This window comes from Bombus terrestris, chromosome 16 (assembly GCF_910591885.1).
Source record: "Bombus terrestris chromosome 16, iyBomTerr1.2, whole genome shotgun sequence".
NCBI classification, from domain to species: Eukaryota; Metazoa; Arthropoda; class Insecta; order Hymenoptera; family Apidae; genus Bombus; species Bombus terrestris.
The window spans coordinates 7318108-7337165 of NC_063284.1; the positions used below are offsets into that span (position 1 = coordinate 7318108).

At 40.1% G+C, this 19058-nt stretch overlaps 1 protein-coding gene across 24 annotated transcripts in view; it reads left to right on the plus strand.

Moving 5' to 3' along the window:
- LOC100649948 overlaps nt 1–19058 on the plus strand; it is a 168294-nt gene that overhangs the window by 63667 nt on the left and 85569 nt on the right. For all 24 annotated transcript variants that reach the window (XM_048413111.1, XM_048413110.1, XM_048413119.1 and 21 more), the window contains exons 3-4: nt 616–663; nt 18040–18404. In XM_048413111.1, coding sequence (XP_048269068.1) covers nt 616–663; nt 18040–18404 — 413 coding nt within the window. The remainder of the gene's footprint in view (nt 1–615; nt 664–18039; nt 18405–19058) is intronic.

Below are 19058 nucleotides of genomic sequence, written 5' to 3' on the forward strand. Positions count from 1 at the left end.
ATTGGGTTGGCAATTAAGTGATTTTGTCATTAGATGGTAATGACAAAATCTGCAATCACTTAGTTGCTAACGTGTCTAGATGTTAATCCTTGCGAATTCTGACCCATGCTTTCAAGAGCGTCGAACGTTTACAAACTATCCAGCAAATTGAAGTTGGACAATTATAGTTTCGTTTTTGTATAACTAGCGAATAATGGTGAAACTTGGCGAAACAGCGAACCTTAGTTTCTTATTATCCCTGGTGAATTATCGTTTAATCCTGCGATGGGATTAAGGGAGCTTTCGTCAGAACTCTCGGTTGCCAGATATCGTTGATCGGTCAAGATTTCAGGCTACCTTTCGGTGCTCGAAACTCGACAGCTCGATCACATCTCGCAAGTTTTCAAAGCTCTCGCAAGAAGGTATATTCATCGACCAATTAGGAGAAGTTTGTCGCGCGCTCGCCAATTAAATTCGAATCCAATTAGTATCGTACACGGCAAGGTAACGAAACGCCGCAAGACCGAACTTTTCGAAACCGTTCTTTTGTCCATCGTTTTTTAGCGCGTCCGTCGACGATCTTCTCGTTTCGTAGCTTCCACGCTAATAGACTCGTATCTCCTTTTATTGTTGCAGAGGAAGAGTGGAATTCGGATGGCAAGGGTCGACAGTCCAACGACATCGGTGAGTCAGTCTTTTCCCTCGTCTTCGAGAATTCGGTCGAGCACTCGTCTCGTTCTTTTGTATAGGAAGCGATGGTATAGCGAAGTCGTGGAAAAAAGCATGTCAAGTAGGGTCATTAACTGATCGCATAATTACCTTTGTTATCTCTACGAAATATACCCGCAGTTGCGCTAAACGTTCTTATAGCTTCTACAGTAAGAGTAAAGAACGAGGTTCGTATATATATTTAATTACGTTTTTCATTGATTTATATTCCCACGTATTTCATACCTTTTCAAACAACTTTCAACTTGTGCAACACACGTGTAAGATACTCGTTTTTCACTGTCACTATACACACGCAGATTTGTTTGAAATTTGACCTGTGTAATTACCAGGTTCGAATGGAACTTCGAAATTATACGATAGCCGAGCAGGCTAGAGATCTGCTGCAAACAATTTGCGTGTGTTGGACAGATTTTTTATACGGTCAACTTTAAGCGAGCTGCAGGCAGTCGAAACTTGAGAAGGGCTAAACGAAATGAAATTAAGAAACACGACGATTCCGTGACCATTTCGAACCCAGCTGCATGCGTTACAAAAAAACGTTGCGTGTAAACGTTGTAGATTTTGCTTAATCTTTTCGCATACAGATATAGATATATCGCATATAGATATATCGATGGATAGATGGCAGACTTACGAGTGGTGAACGTGTAGCTTAAATTTCAATCCTCCGATGATAAGACGGCGCGCTACTAAAAGCAGATCCTTCGTTCTTTTTCACAGAGATATAAAGATAGAGAATACGAGCCATATGTTACCGTACAAGTGGATGCGATGCAGCAGAAAGAGAACGCTGCACAGAGGCGTCTTTTATTCTTGTCTAATCAAGAATACGCACCGACGTTGCTCGTTGATCGATCTTACACTCGCGTATTTGCTGTGCGAATGTGCATGCATTGTTAAAGATCTCTATGCAGCATTTTCTTTTTATTCCTTTTTATTCTTATCGCTTGTTCAGCTCGCGCTCGCGTGCGCTGTCTTTATATCTCTGTTGTATTTTCTCTTCGTTTGTTTAAATCAACTAATTTATTTACGTCCTAAATATTCGATGGCTTTTAAAAGCGTTAAAATTTTTGTAATTGAAAAAATGTTCTTCGAGAGCCACCCTATCCACGAGTGGTCTTTTCTCTCGTTAAGAGGCTTCAACGACTCTCGATGGTACTACGCTCTGTATTTTAATCGAAGAACCTGGTAGGTCGACCGATGGAATCGCTGTGTTCTTTAAACGACGCATGCGACTATATAGTAGAGAAAACTTACGCAAATTTCCCACACGATTTCCTAAAAATCATCAATTTTATGACCAGCTCTATTTACCATTACATAATACCGACTGATATACACTGTACACTGTATACTTGGTGAGATAAAATATTTTGTACAGTGGTAGCTACGAGTGGTAGCTACCTTCATAGAAGATGATACATATAACACTCTTGTGCATTTTTAGAACTTCCACCCGTGCGTCGAAGCGGTCAATAATTTCCCCTTGATTTAATTTCCTTTTATTTCTTTTTAATTTTCCCGGGCAAAATGATAAAAGCGACAGTGTCATTTTTACGTACCACCATACACACAGCGATATATGTACTTTACTTTTATCCTTTCTGGAAGAAAATTTCGTCGCGTAAATTTTTTTATACCGATCGATTTGAAAGCATCGAAGGAAATTTCTAAATAATTGTTTTTCGCCTCGTGTCCGTTTGAACATCGGCGATCGTATGGATATTGGACCTATCGTCGGTGATTTGATTCTCTGTCACTGATTGGACGTATGGAAATTCTCAATTTTCCAGTGCGCAGAGTCTGTTCGAATACTTTTGCGGTCCTATTTATCGGCTAGATCGTCCCGTTTTCTTGATAAATTAGCGGTGATTTTGTTCTGTGCAAACTAAGATCTGTCGCTCAAGTTTTACCGGCCGGTGTTTAATCAATTAACTGCGGAATTTACTTTTAGAAATTTCTCATGGAGTTAAGTCATGGAGTGCGTAAATAAATAGAAGCGACGATGAGTATATACGTCAAACGTAGCGAAATAGTTTTTGTTTGACGTGTATACTCGTCAAACGCAGTTAACTGGCTAAGTAAGTAGGCGTTAGGAGCTTAACTTAACCCCTGGAATCGACGTGGCGTCTGTCGGGTTTCCTCAGGTTCGAATTTCAGCCCCGGCCACGGCATCGGCCTCTTCTCCCTTCCGGCTGCTCTTCGGCGCGCGAAAGGGATACGTCGACCGCCCTTCCTTCCTTCTCGTTAACTTCACCCCGGGCCACGTTTTGCCTTTTTCCTCTTTTTCTTTCTTTTGCCGCTCTGTCTGCGCAACGTCACCGCCTCTTTTCCAACCGTTTTTTCAGGCAGCTACCCGACGTCTCGACGTCGAAGCGTGCTCGTAATTCGCGCCACTCAAACACCGCGTTAACGTTAACGCGATTTTAAACGGATTTTCGACGTATTTAGTGGCAGTGTATTTAGTACAAAGCGCGCGAGTTTCGACGAGTTTCTCGGAATTTGGAATTAGACGTAGTCTGAGCCAAAATATAGCGAATCCGTGAACCAAAGTCTTAAGAATTAGGATTGATTGTTTCAGAGTTTCGTAGAACGAAATCTTAATTTTAATTACCGCTTCGAACATTTTGAGTATTTTCCTGTGTACAAGTAACCATCACCTTGTTCACTATTTGACACGTTCACACCAGCGCTGCTATTTGTGTTTCTCTATTTTTGAAATTTTCTATTCCCTATTATTTAAATTTTCAACTATATGGCAATTTTCTCTAGTTGCTAAACTACATTTTTGGTGGTACGCACCGTTTGACGGAAGATTCAAGTGTGAGTCACCGGTGGTGCACGCTGTCTGATGAGAAACTCGAGCGTGAGCCGCCGGTGGTGCACGCCGCCTCATGGCAGACTCGAGCGTGAGCCACTGGTGGTGCACGCTGTCTGATGGGAAACTCGAGCATGAGCCACCGGCGGTGCACGCCGACGTGAACGTGTTAATACGTCATACTTGTAATTTAATTAACTATGATACGAAGCATCGTTTTTAATCATTAGCCTGTCGTTAATTCTATGTTCTTAGTAGACATCAACTGTTTGTTCATTCGTTAACAGTTATAATGGTCACTTAAAAAGTCATCGTACAAGAAGTTGATTGTTCTGATTAAAAAACTTTCATTACGAATACCCATTACAAATGATCCAAACTTTTTTGATTACTGGTAATCATTATCGATGGCGGAATTTTGTTTTGCTTACGAATAACCATTATCGACGACGGAAATTGAATTTTCGTTGCCGGTAAAATGATCGGAATTTTGTTCCGTTACCGGTAACCATTACCGACGAGCCGAATTTTATTGTTGGCGAAAAAAAAATGTTAATCGTTCATGATGGTTATTCGTAATTAGGAGAGTTGAAAGTCATATAATCGTTTAATCGTTTTGTACTTTGAGAAATTTCTTACTGAAGGATTCTTTGTAAAAAAAAAAAAAAAAACTTAAAATAACGGTTTGGTAATAAACATCGATCAAAATGTCCATATACTTATCTGCGATAACAGGAGTTTTAAATTGACATCTCGATACATCAGATGCGTGTTTAATTCGAGGAACACGACTAGCAATCGAATCGAACGTCCTTAACACCGAAAAGCGGATTTCAATGAGAACGAGACTCGATGTGATCGAACTTAGCCCCGTTCCTCTCACTTTGTTTCTTTTGTACCATCCAGCTTTGAGCGTGCAACCGGAAGTAACACGGCAAAGCGACCAGCAGCGGGTATAACTAGCTACGCAGAGATGTCGCTTCAACCGGGTAAACGAATTAAAACGGGTATTTCCGTTGACGCTTATCTTTCCACGTCTTCGTTCCAAGTTCCAACAACTTTTACGAAAGTTCGTTGCACGTTACGAAGGTTTTAACGATTTTACCTAACTAAGTACGATATTCAAGTGCTGAATTCGAATTTCGTTGCTTTCAAATTGGGCGAACGATTCTTCTGTTCTCTACGTAAAGATGGTTATAATTACTCATAATTCATAACGGTATAACGTTAAGGGAATTCACAACGGAATTCTATCCACGTCTAACATTGGCCAACTTCGTGACCCATTTTCTCTCAAACCACTCCAGCAAATTCAACGAAACTTTGACCGAGTACTCTGCCAATGGCGGATAAATAAATTGAGTGTACGAGCCTTTTTATAAAAATGGACTTTTAGAAAAAACCAATGACACGATTCTTAGGTTTAATCGGAAAAAATTTAATCAAACGTGTTTCTATAGATGGCGAGAAAATGAGAGCCGAGGATGGGTGGAAAAAACCAATTTTACAGTACAGTTAATTCCCCGATTCTCCAAGAGGTGGTGATTTATTTCTTAATTGGTGTATCGATTAATTTGCATATTACAGTTATTATATTCTCGAACAAAATGAAAATTTCCATATGCTTCAAGATATATTTCCCATTTATAAAGCTTGATTAATATTTGCTTACTTTTCCGATGAAATAAAAATTTACGCGCTTCTCGCGTCTAATAAAAGCATGACACGGCATTGCCCTGGCCGACCGATACGTTTGTTCGATCGCTTTAGCAACTGCCTCGGTACGGCAACTATTTATACGACGTATACAATGTTTTCCCGATTTCTGCCTTTTCATTCGTTCTTACATTCGCCGCACAAAATCGCTTACCCATTTCAGTTTTCGCTATTTTCTAACGTTTTCTAAATCCTAATCTCTTTCTATTATAGTCAAATAATCTGCTTCCATCCATTCTTCTATATAAAAAAGACACTTTTAACTTGCTGTTAATCGGAAAAAGCGAGTCAACGCGCCATTCGGATTTCCAATCCGTCGGAAATAATGATTTCTTTGTTCGCGAATCTCCAATCGTCTCTGTGCATTTATAACGACTGAAAAAGATCAACCTAACCTAAATTGACTCGCGTTTCTTAATTTTTTATTATATAAAGTTCGACAACTACAAGTGCAAGTTTCTATAAAAAATAAACCGTATCCGTTTGTTTGCTGTAAAAAAAAAATGTTGCGACCAAAGAAATGATGGGTAGACAAATGTGGACAAACGAATATCGTTTGTAGTTTTGTAAACATTTGCACCTGCAGCTGTAAATTTCAGAAACATCTGAAAGCGGTGGTTCGTGAGCCGCCGTGGATTCGCACAATCTCCGCTGATAAAACCGCATATCCCTCGTCCGGTCGGTGATAAGGGCAAAGCAGCGACCAGTTCTCAACGATACCATGGCAGCTTGGCGCGGCGATCGCCAGCGACGAGATGGCGCGATGCGTCGCGCCGCGAGGCGAGCGTCGACGGCGTCGCGACGGTCGCGTCGTCTCGTGCGCCCTCGCCGCCGGTGGACGCCGGTCGAAGCGAATCGCGTGCCAATCTTTTAAAACGTTCTCTCGCCACACCCTGCCGCCAGTTTCTCCACGAAAAACACGCGACACCATCTTCTCGCTTGCTCTCCTCTCTTCGAATCCAGTCAAACGACCTCGACATCCCCTAAATCGCGTGTCTCGTGCAACCAATAGCGTTTCGTTCGACCGAGGACGCCACTCTTCCGCTTTCGATTCGTCTTTTCGCGCGACCATGCACTTGGACGTCGAGTATCCTCGTTCGAAACGACCACGCGATTTCGGCGGATAGTTGACGGTGTCGTGAGTACGAGACAAGGACAAGGTTGGGATGCAGATCGAAGGAGACTCGAATTCTGGAGGTGCGTCTGATCCCCCTAGCGAAAACTCCTGATAAAAGAAGTAAGTGACGCGGAAATGAAAACGATCTCTCAACGAAAGCTGCTTTGTCGCTTATCTGGCGCATCTTGCGAGCTTTAATTGCGAGGCAACGTGTGCATGCGAGAAATCGCCGGTTTTCCGTCTCTCTCAGCGTCGAACGGCGACGCTCAGCGGATCCTCCGTCAACTAATATTGATTATAAAAGCGGCGGCGGCACTGGCAGCAACGGCGAAGGTGGCGGCAGCAACGAGGATTCTAGCGATGCTTCCTTTCGACTCGGTTTTCCTTCTGGCGTTCTGGCAGCCGGCTGCCGGCGCTAGCCAGAGTTAGTGCATGCACCTCGGTTACGATATCTAGTAAAGTGTTTCGCGAGTTTTGTTTCCCTTTTCGATCTCTCTAGTTCATCGAACCGTTATCGTCTCTCGCGTGTGTCTCTGATCAACGTCGAAATGTAAGTAAGCGGGAATTTCAGTGGACTACGCTGCTCTCGCTTCTGGACGTGCTTAAGCTCGTTATTAAGCTTGTAATTAATCCATTTGATTTATACACGTTTAGTGAGAAAAACAGAGGGAAAGATAGTGGTAAGTAACCTGTACTGTGATAAATGGCGATAAATCCTGATAAATAAGGCAGCCGTCTCGACGTTCTTTTCCATCACGCGCGTTTGGAATTCTCGCTTCAACCAGATCGATGATCTCGAATATGCTGGGTTAGACGAGGTTCCGTTTCGTGAAAAGCCGTCGATTTCGCGTACAAAGAATCGAAGACACGTGGACACGGCGGCGACGCTGCAGACTCGCCGCTAAATAACGCACGTACTCACGCACGTAATCGCGCACGCACGTGCACGTGCCGCGAATGTTTCCTCTCCCCGAAATACATTCTTCGGCGTTGAAAGGCGATATAGATTTTTTTTTCTCGCGGCACGCGCTCGATTCACAGCCATCCACACACGCGCGCACACACACATACACACGGCTGCGCGAGGCACGCAGGCGTACAAGTAGCATGCTGCTTTTCTACTCGCGTTCCCTACGAAACAGGGTGAAATTAAGAGAACGTTGAATGTACCGCCCTATAACCCAGACCCCTTTTCGTCCCTCTTAACCTCTACACTTTGGCCCTCGCTGTCCATCTGTCCCCAACTTCAATAACTTTCTTTTCTCTTTGAAAAAACACCGTTTAATTATCGATGATTTTTCATTACCCGATCTGTCGACGTACAGTCACCGTACACGAAAAGCTTTCGTCCTTTTCTCCGATTTGGTGCAAAACGAATATACAGTGAGAAAATATAACAGCTGGTTTTCAGACCAATTGTTAATAACATTTTCCTAAATATTTTTTCACCTTTCTATATGTATATATATGTATTTTTTCCATTTGCGTTAAAAAATTATGGCAATTATTAACAACGAAAATTGAGTGCTTCTCGATGGGCTCGTTGCTTCTCGTTAAGCGTCGTATCGTTAAGCTTTAATCGTCGATTGTGATTAAGACAATGAATTATTCGATGGTGTTTGATCGAATGGCTTTTGAAACGTTGGCGAAGCACGCGGTTTCGTTCGAAAGCCTTTCCAACGGTCCCGTTCTGTAACAACCTCGAACAATTACGGTTAATTAACGCGCGTCGTGGCCAACCAGTCAGTTCGCTGAACTTTCGTCCGAACGAATCTTAACGTACTTCCTACGTACTTCGAGTCGTCCTCCACTCGTATTCTTTTATCGATCGAAGCGGAAACACGATTGAAACGAAAATTTCAAGAATCTCAAGATTCGGAGTTGATGTTGCGATTCTCGTGAATTTTATTTATGTACTTCGCGCACAGGCAAATACTTTGTGGTGGTTTTCTGTTTGGAAGATTTTTTGCTTGTGGTTCGCTCGGTCCGTGAAATTTTTTGCGTGTAAACAAGAAAAAAAAGAAATGGCATAGGAGCAGCGCACTTTCGAGCGCGTATTTCTCACCGAAAATAATCGATAAACGGCCTGTAGAGTTCGCCGAGAAATTATTGTCTGTTTAAATTTGACAGTTAATTCCCGGAATACGTATACAGCACGTATACGTATAAGTAAGGCAAGTTGCGACAAGATTGGAACACGAAGAAAAAATCTGTTCTAGAATATCGTGTTTATCGATGTTATCTCTACAGAAAATATTACGTATAGTATGGATATCTGCTGTGTTTGAAATACGTTAAAGCAGACTTGCAAAACTTAATACAAAAGAAACAAGTTTAAAGACGGTAACAATGTTCTTGCCTCGGGGCATCTGTCTGCACGTGTCCGTTGCTGATAGACCAAATAATAGACCCTCCGTTTCTTTTAAATAAAATATGAATTCTGCCTCCTGTTGCAGCGAAAACATAGTTTGGCAAGGTCCTAAACTAGTCTTCGATAGAAAGCCAGCTTGCTCTCCATAGTACAGTTGCGGGAATCTTAAAATCTGTACCTTCCTTCCGCGTTGACTCTTCGGTCCAATTCCGTCACTTTTTCTTCTATATGCTCGTTGCATGTAAAGTTCCGTTTGTACAAATATTCCCATTCTGTTGCATGGAAATTAATCAAACGATAGTGTTTTTATTTCCTTATGAATAACGTTCGTGAACACTAAACACATATCACTAAACAATATGATAATATGCAAGACAAAATATTGAGAAATATAATATAATAATTATGAGACATAACATTGAGAATATGCAGTTACTTAGTATCTTGCGATATTGAAAAGAAGGTAGGAAATAAGATTATAATCGTTAGGATCAGAAAAATTCTCGCTAAATTCATAAAGACGGTATAAGCTGGCTTTAACTACCGGTCTTGTACAAAATTTAGCTGTTTATTTTCAGTAACACGGAAGCATAGCAATGCAAAATAAACATTAATCTCGTCTTATCCCATATTCCCGTATTAGAGCATCCTGGATATAGTTAAAGCGATTAATTACCGTAGGCAGTGCCACGCGAATTTTATATAAATATATATTTTGCTCTGCCAGCCGCAGTAGATTGCAATGTACTACAGCAACGATTCTTAACGCGGTAGTTCCCGGAAAACCCGGAAATCCTCGCGTTTTTAAGTTATTATCGCGTTATTCGAATAAAAAATATTTGCTACTTGTGTTTTTTTATTTGTAACGAATCTCTTCTCTCCAAATTTGAAAGTTGTCGATGAACAGCTAACTAGTATTTTAAATATACATTTAAATATATTTTATACTTTAATATAAAATATAAAATATATTTAATATAAAATATATTTTATACTTAAAAATACTAAAATATAAAATACTATTATATACTATACTATTATACTAAATATAAATATAAATATAAATTTAAAATACTATTATATACTATACTATTATACTAAAATATAAAATATATTTAATATAAAATATATTATATTAGATATTTTATATTATGAAATATATTATATTAGATATTTTATATTATAAAATATATTATATTTCAATATATCTTGAACATACATTTAATATATTTGGCTCGTTACGTGTTTAGATCTTGAGTTAAGCCTTCTTCTATCGAAGGGAATTCGCGACAACAAGAAATTATTTAGAGGAGGCCCGTGGTAAACGAAAGAAGTTGCTTAAGAATCGCTGTACTACGGCATATTTCATTTTTGAAAAATATTATATCGTATTTGCGCGATATTTCCGGACGACGTTGTTTAAGTCGTTCACATTATTGGAAATTTTTCACTCCATGGAATTTTTATCGCTTTAAAAAATTTAGCAACGTGGGTCACCGATAACCACCGTGGCAGTGAAGGCGTTGACTATAGGCGTATACTATACCGGCTGTAGACTCAGCGCCTCTCTCAACATCTCTTTTTCCTCTGACCCTCGTCATAAAAATCACCTTTTCCCCTTATAGTCATCGGTTATAAAACATACTGTGTCGGAGCGGTTGTGGGATATAAAAGCCAGTCAAAACTTTTTCGCGCCTAATCAACGGTCATTCTCATCAATCAGATTCATACGTGACGTTTGTTCCCGTATGATCGTGTTTCGTGGTCGCGAGTTCGCCTCTTTCTCTTACTGTCGTTACGATGGCGTCCACAAACCAGGACTGCAGAATCAGCAATGAAAATTCGTCTCTCCTTTTATTTTTATTTTTTTGGCTGTTAACATATTAATTGTATGTATGTATGTACGTATATAATTAGATTATTAATGTTTTGTAGACAGTATATTTATATATACTATATACAGTGTTGTAAAAAGCTAAAAATATTATGCTCGTAGTAAAAGCAAATAAAGCAAAGGAACCATAAGAATAAAGTTTCTATTGCTAGTGAAGAAAAAGACTTTAAATTCAGTTGATAAATTAAATTACAGTTTTTTGAATAAATACTGTGACAATATAATGTGATATGATGATAATGTAATGATACAATGCAGTTTGTCTAAAATAGAAGAACAAAAGAAAGTAGTACGAAATGAGTATCAAGTAAAATTCCTTCCATTTGAATAATGACAAAGTAAGATTCGAAACTAGGGTTTTTATAAAAATAAGAAAATATATAGCTTCAGTCAAATCCTCTTTCACAGATCCTCGTAAATCCATTTTAATTATCCCCAGTGTCGAAGATAATCTTTGCAGACTGACTGGTGTCAGAGTTTCGACATAATTTGCAATCATTTTCTGCATATTTTTGATTTTTGTAAAATTTACAAAAATATTGGAAAAAGTTAGAAACTCACAAAAAATTTTAATTGCGATTAAAATTTTGTAAAATGTTCTTCCAACTCCGACTCCGGCGATCATAAATTTCTTCCAAATTCCGATTTCGTCTACACAGTCTTGCCAGAAACACGTGCACATTTTGCTCGATTTTTATTAACAATGGCTGATTATTACTAATAATATATGAATATAAGAATTAAGCGGTAGTATAGGTTTTGTGATCTATTCGTGGTGACCACAGCGGAAACGCGCAACAGTTGTATCGGACGAGGTCAAGAAACTAAAATGGCTCGCATTAGTTCGGGAACCGTGTCCGTGTCGGTAATCAAGTTCGATCGGGCCACGAGCATACGCGTAATGTAATTCTAATCGCGCAGGATCGCGAGATACGCGCGGTGCATGCGATCGTGTGCTATGGATTAAAGTCGATGAATTTCTCGAACGTGTGATCGATTGCCTTTTCGTGGGGTATTTTGAGGAATCAAAAGTCGAATAACTAAGCAGACGGCAGATTTTTCCGTAAATTCATACTTCCGGAAATATAATTAAAGATTATATTTTATTTATAGAATTATAATTTAGAATTATAAAAAGGTGAAACTTGCATAGGAAACTATTTTATTCAAAAGTCGAATAACTAAGCAGACGGCAGATTTTTCCGTAAATTCATACATCCAGAAATATAATTAAAGATTATATTTTATTTATAGAATTATAATTTAGAATTATAAAAAGGTGAAACTTGCATAGGAAACTATTTTATTTCATTTAAATCTCATTAATAGTACAAGAAGAGAAATGTTACAAAAGTAAGTGAATGATCTAATTATAGATTAATAAATTGCGATTATCAAGAGTTTAATAATTAAAACCGATTATAGCTAATACGTAATTACTGCATAATAACCAAGTACTTAAATAGAACTTAATTACCAAGAATTAAAAACAAAGACAATGACACAAACAAGATCTAAAGTGATGTAAGAGCTCGTCCATGTGTTTAAATAAACGAGGAAAAGATCAGTGAATATATGTGTGCTATTAACACGTAATATCATACGATTGAAGCAGTTAAAAAAGATAATTATAAAATGTACGATGATGTTCGGGTCGTGATATTTCAGGATGACGTAAGCTTTTCGATGGAGCATTAAGTTTCAATTTCTCTGTAGTATCTGGCCAAGTTGTTAGATGATGCGATTCTTCACGTACAAATTAGACATCAGATACTAACTTCTTTATTTTCCTAAATATTACAGAGAGTACCATAGCTCGGATATTTTCTATATTTCCGCATTTCTATAATTATGCGTTCTGTACATTATTGCACCTTTCGATTTCTTCGAAGCATCGTTGTTCCGCGTTCTTCGTCGCATTTGGAAAAATATCGTGTGTACATATTACATACATTTACAGTCTGAATTAATTTCGTGCGAATAGATTTAATTGATTTAATTTGAAATTTAGATTCAATTTACGCTCTCAGTATTTATATAACACGATGAATATTTTCCTTTAAAAAAAAAGAAAAAAAAAAGATGAGAACCTATGGGACAAATATTCAAGACGACATATAGTACCATTTACATTTTTGGGAAGAAAAAAGAAAGAAGAGAAGTTGGCAAGGGTTGTTTTTCACGCAAACATTCTCACCGTCGGCCTTTCCTCCTACCATTCTACGTTCGCTATAATTACTACAGTCACACTATTTTCGCGTGGGTGTAGTCTGTCTAGTCGAAAGGGAACGTTGAACTTGTGATTGCACGAGGGTGTCGGTTATTTTCGTTGCGCTTATCGGAACGAATTTATCCACCGTCCTCGTTACGTGGCGCTGAAAACGGAACGCGCTCCAATTTCCTACCTTCGATACGTTCAGAGAAAAAGAAAATTACTTTAAATCATAACCAAATAGATAATTACTCGGAATAATAATAGAAGATAAGGGATAATGAATAATTGTTCTTCCCGTTGTATAAGAAACAGACGTATCGGCGTGAAATGTTCTCGCTTGCATGGACCGAGTGTCCGCGTTATCTTTAATCCCAGATTAACGATATTTCACGAGCAACAGTAATTCCATTCACGACAGACAGATCTTTTGATACGAATTGAGAATAGTACACCAGAAAACTCGTACAAGTATTATTTAAAACTCCTATCGATAGACCACGTAGCTTTGAGTCAGACTTGGACAACGTTTGAATTAAACATTTCACAGCGAGTCGATGCTAATTGAACAAATATTTGAAAAATGGCGATACTGGAGCTATCGTAACGTCGTATTTCTAATGAATAAAATGGGTCTTCTATACGAGAAGGGAAACGACATATTAAGACGAATTTGCGCTGTTTTACACTTCGCAGAAACACGGTCGATGAAGGTCAATTTCAACCTTCGTTTCAGCCGCCGTGTTGCTGCACACCGAAACAGTCTAAATTCGGCTTTACACGAGAAATACATCGTGTTTGATGTGGAGAACGAGTCGATGTTGCTCGTATCGGGTTACAGGTATTCGCAGCCGACCGTACGGAATCTTATCTACGGTGACGAATTATCGAATACACACATATATCCGAACGTTGAGATTAGATTTCTCGACGGACAGCCGGCGGACAGCAGGCTTTCGTTGATTCGTCGGTTTCGTTTCCTCGCTCGCGTGCATGCTCGCCGGCTATTCTGAAAATAAACGCGTTCGAGAATCTCGCGGTGTCGTGGTGGTTACCAGTGCTGGTCGTATCGTCGGCCGCGGCGCTTCGAGTTTTATCGAACCGGTCAGTGCAGGGGAATATGTATCGCGTACTGTAGGTGTAGGTGGAAACGATATAGCGTCGTTGTAAAGCGAGGAAGTTGAAGTTTGCTTTGGTCGAAGCTTCGCGTGTCTCCGTGTTCTAGCTCGTTATCAAGTTTCTCTTTTTTTTTCTTTTTTTTTTTTCTTATGTAGCAAACACTTCTGTGATTTCGAGGACGCAGAAGGTTTAGTTAGAAAAATCAATTGCAGCAAGCTGAAGGTGACAGCCGGATCGATCGTTCGCGCGAGCTTAATTTCGCTCGTAGCGTTCGCTTGCGCGTACTTGTCACCGATAATCACGCGTGCCGATGCTTTTAACCGATTTCAATACGGTTAGAAAATTCTCGTGTTGCCGCTAATGGATTTCATCGAGCACATCTTTCTCCGAAGATAAGTCCACGACGAATGACGTTTTAATTGCGCGAGGCGGTCCTGCTCGTCGGTAGAAGACGATCGATAGGCATCCGACGACAGAGAAGAAACTCTTGGGTTCGTATTATCGATCGTTTTAACCCTTTCACAGTGTCGTGGAGCCCCGATACCGTCACTGGCTCATGTATCTCGATAGCGTATATTCGTAATGTTTGCCCAGTTCTTGTCATATTTGTTTTGTGGTATCGTAAGAGCGAGTACAGCTTAATTTAATCAATAGCTAGATAGATTTCCTATAAATCATTTTTTAAAGCTGTGAAAGTTGGAGTATGGAGAAAATACACGCAACTGAATCTATAAATATCTTTCGTTGCTCGGTAATAATTCACCGAAAATATCCAAAATATTTTTCACATTTAACAACATCACCAACGTATCCACTGTACCTCGCATTTTTACTTTTCTCGCGTTAAAACAATTTCCCCGATCAATTAGCAGCAAAGAGAAGAGTCAAACTTTTTTTAATAAGGTTAATCACTGTCAATCAGCTTCAAAGATTGCCGATTATTTTTTATTTCATCGATAAACGCCGCAGGTTCTTCGTGTCGATAGCGCGTGTCCATTCGTGCAAATATGATGGCGAAGATAGAGGCAAACACGTTTGCCCCGGTGTGCCAGAATTCGCGAAGCTCGCCGTTAATTGGACGTCGACGTCGAACAGGCGGACCGACGAGCGAGCAACGGATGAACAACCGTTTGCGACCTACATTTGCTTCGCGAGCTTCCAACGCGCTGGCCCGATTAAACTCACAGACGTTTCGTCGTTCAGCTTCCTCAACAGACTCGCGTGCCATTCGGATTGCGATCGCATAGATTACGCGTTGATCGCTACTTGGCGAATAGTTTCCATTTAGCAGGCTATTCCGCTGGAATATGTTGGAAATCTGGCGATCGATGTGGATCGCGCCACGAGCGATAGCCGTTGATCGAACTGCATTTTCTGCAATTACATTCTGACGATCATTTGGTCGAGAGCGGCCAAGTGTACGATCGACTAATGGACAAAATCGTAAACACGAAACAGGCATCTCCGATACGAAAGTAGAAGTTAGAAGGCATTCGTAGCGTAGATGGATTTTCGTGCAATTTCATCGAAATTTTCTATATTTATATGCGATTTACTAAAATGGAGATATAAGTGTCTTTTCGATTAATTACGGAGAAACAGTTTCTACTAGCTTGTTGAGAAACTAATACGTTGCGTAAAATGGATAGAAGAGTGGCTTTTTAAAGAAAAATTTTCCCTCTAATCTCACAGTTTTCGAATAAAAGTATCGTGAAATATATGATATATATATATTTAAAATCCCATATATTATAAGGCAAAGTTACAGCGTTCTCTTTATATCTGAATTGTTTGTTAGCGTGCGCGCATGAAGAGTACACACAGGCAAGAAATTTTGTTTGTGCGAAGAATATCGCTTTCGAGTCTGGGCGCGTTTTACCGTTGAGGGATATCGTTCACGCTACAAATACCTTAAGCGGATTAAGCAGAAAATTTGTCGTTTTCTGTGTAACGTGGAGCCGACCTATTTGGCAGAAAATCGTAGGTAAACTCGGCCGAGAATAACGCGTTCGCGGAAGTGGCCGGAAATAGTTACGGGAGACACGTGCGAGCAGTAAGCGCCACAAGACACGCGCCACTTTATTCGCTCGTTTGTCGCTCCCTCGGCAGTGCATTCATGCGTGAGACCGAGCAAAATATACAAGGCGTTCTCCATGTTCTTCCGGTTAAACTTTGTTAGGATGTTCTACGGATACAAACAAGAGAAAGATCCAGTCGAATAGCTTAGAAACTTTGCTATGAATTTAGAAGAAAAATGAGAAATAGACAACGTGTCTATTTCGAGCGTTATAGGGGCTCTCTCGCATAACGTTGCCGTGTACATATATTTGAAAAGTGTATCGCTCAATGACGCAACAATGACGCAAAAAATCGCGATTTTAGCGGTTACGAGTTTGCGATAGCGACACAGCTGCCCTCGCGTGGTGAATCGTTCAAGTTGGCCTGTAGCACTCTGCCAGTAGAATGTACACACGGGGAACGTTGCACGGAAATCTCGTTCCATTTTTACAGCCAAACCGAAGAATGCGTTCGTTTTCCTTTATGCGTTTTCACCACCTTTCTGCCAACTTTGTTATTCCGTCGGCACAGAACTACTCGGTCTTCCGAGAGAAACAAACGTTTCCAATTCGTTTTTCCGATCTTCCGAAGAACAAGACAATCTGTTTTATCGTTAACGTAGTTTTGTGACGAGCGCACTAAGCGATAGTCTGTGCCAGGCCGAGGAAAAAACGACTAGCTAATTCCGACTAGCTAATTAAATCGACTAAATTGTTATTAAATTAATGGTCATCGTTCAAACTTGAATCTCGTAACGAAAAAAGAAACGAATTCGACAGATCGCAAGCAACATGTTGAGAATTATGGAATCGCCGAAATAAACGTATAGCAACACTCACATTACACGTAGAAATGATATTAAAATAGTTTCAGATTTATCCAATATGTGATTTACAAGATATTCGTAGATATAGATTGCACGCGCCGCAGCACTTTTTTTGTCTCACTATCTTCTTTACTACCATACGTAGGGAACAGTTGCATTCTTCTGTTTTACGAGACGCTGCGCACGCACATACTTCTACACATACTCATACTCATATATGTGTATCACTACTTCGCGGCTAATACAGAGTAGCACACAAAATTACACATATCTCAATACAACATCTGCCCTTTCTGTGTCGCGCGCGTGTGTGTGTGTAATAACGTAAATCTTTAGGGTAAATCAGACGATCGATCCTGGAAAATCGAGTTTATTTTGGGAATAATTAAATTAAATACAATAACAGTTAAGTGTTTGCGTGTTAGGGGTCCTTGAAAAAACAGGGGTCTTAATCGATTGCGAAGAGAAACAAGCGGCGCAATAGCGCTTGTCATGTTTCTTATTTTTATGAAATACGTCTATACTGTTATATATGCGTGCTATTATATTTCTATTTATATTTATATTTCTAAATATTTCAAGTTTCGTTCAATAAAAATTATTGAGAAGATAACAATGAAATACAAAATACCGACAGTCTTCCGTAGCGTTGAAATGTACTGCGACTTTTCGACACAAAATCTAAACAGCGCGATCGCGCTGCTTGCGACAAACGGTTAATGACAAATCTACTAGAAATTTTACCTGAGAAATCTAGAATCGATTTTGTAGGTCCTAAATTACCGTTCTTCTCTCGCGATCTTTCTATTCGGCAAATGATGACTGTCGGTAAAACAACACAAAAGTAAAAATGTCGGTTGGCGGGTAGTTCGAATTTTTATATATATATGTAATTAGAAATATATTATAAATTGAATTATAAATTATAAAATATAAAGTAAATTATATATATGTAAATTCTATAGAATTCAAACTACTCGCCAACTGACATTTTTACTTTTGTTTTGTGTATGTATATATGTAAATTTTATAGAATTCAAACTACCCGCCAACCGACATTTTTACTTTAGTTTTGTATATATATGTAAATTCTATAGAACGTACGGATAAACATTTTCACTGTATCGCATAAAAGTGAGGATGCATATTGTATAAAAGTGAGCATCGACTAAAGGGTGATTTTGCATCGTGTTTCAGGTGGGTCCGGCAGGGGGGAGGGTGAGGCGGGCTCGAACGAGGTTGCAACTGGTCGGCGAGGCGGCAGTGGCGGCGGCGTGGGTAGTGGAGTCGGAGGGGGCGGGGGCGGAGGTGGAAGTGTGTTGGGGGTTGGAGGTGGCGGAAGCGTCGGCGGAGGCTCGGGGGGCAGAAGCGGTTCAGGGGGTGGTGGCCGATCGAGGGACGAGCCGAGGAGGCACACCCTCGGCGGCGATCACCAACCGTCCCTACATCATCAGCAGTTCAACGCGGCCCAGCAGCTACACCCCCTTCATCCCCATCATCTGCCGCCGCCACACGGCCAATACGGTACGCCGCCGACGCGTCATACCACCATGGATCTCGAGGTGAATCTTTGCTCCCGCAACATGTAAATACATATTGACTTTTATCGTTTGTGCTCTCGTTTACACTTTTTTCGAGTCTTTTTCCCCTTTACGTTCCCCTCGTACACACCCAACTTCCCGTGGATGCTTTCCTTTTGGGATCGCTAACGATCCACCCAGAGTCTTCTCTAATTTTTTTTCTATGTTTCTCTGATATTTTTGATCTTTCCGACTCGATCGACGCGCAGGGGTTACGAAAATTGCCGATGTTCCTGGAAATTTTCATGCAACGGAGTAGTTTGAATTTGGCCAAAGAAAGTTTACTTACATCGACCCCTTTTTTTTTTATTTCTACGCCATTTTATTTGTCGGAGTAATTGTTTACACAAAATAGAGACTTTTTAGCAGCGAAGGTATTACACGGGCTTGTGTATCTCCACTTTACGCTTCTTTTCGATGCTCGATAGGAATTAGCGGTTCGCGTGCTACGATTACGTAAGCGACGATCTTGTGCAAAGTATCTGGCCAACAACTTTAGCGGATATATTCCGAGGTCAAGAGCCGAGCGTAACGAAGGGAAGAGGTTAATTAAGCTCCGTATCCACCTACGCCGTCCTCGTTTCTCGTCTCGCGTTGCCCCGATCGTGTTCAAACAGCATGTACATATACACACAC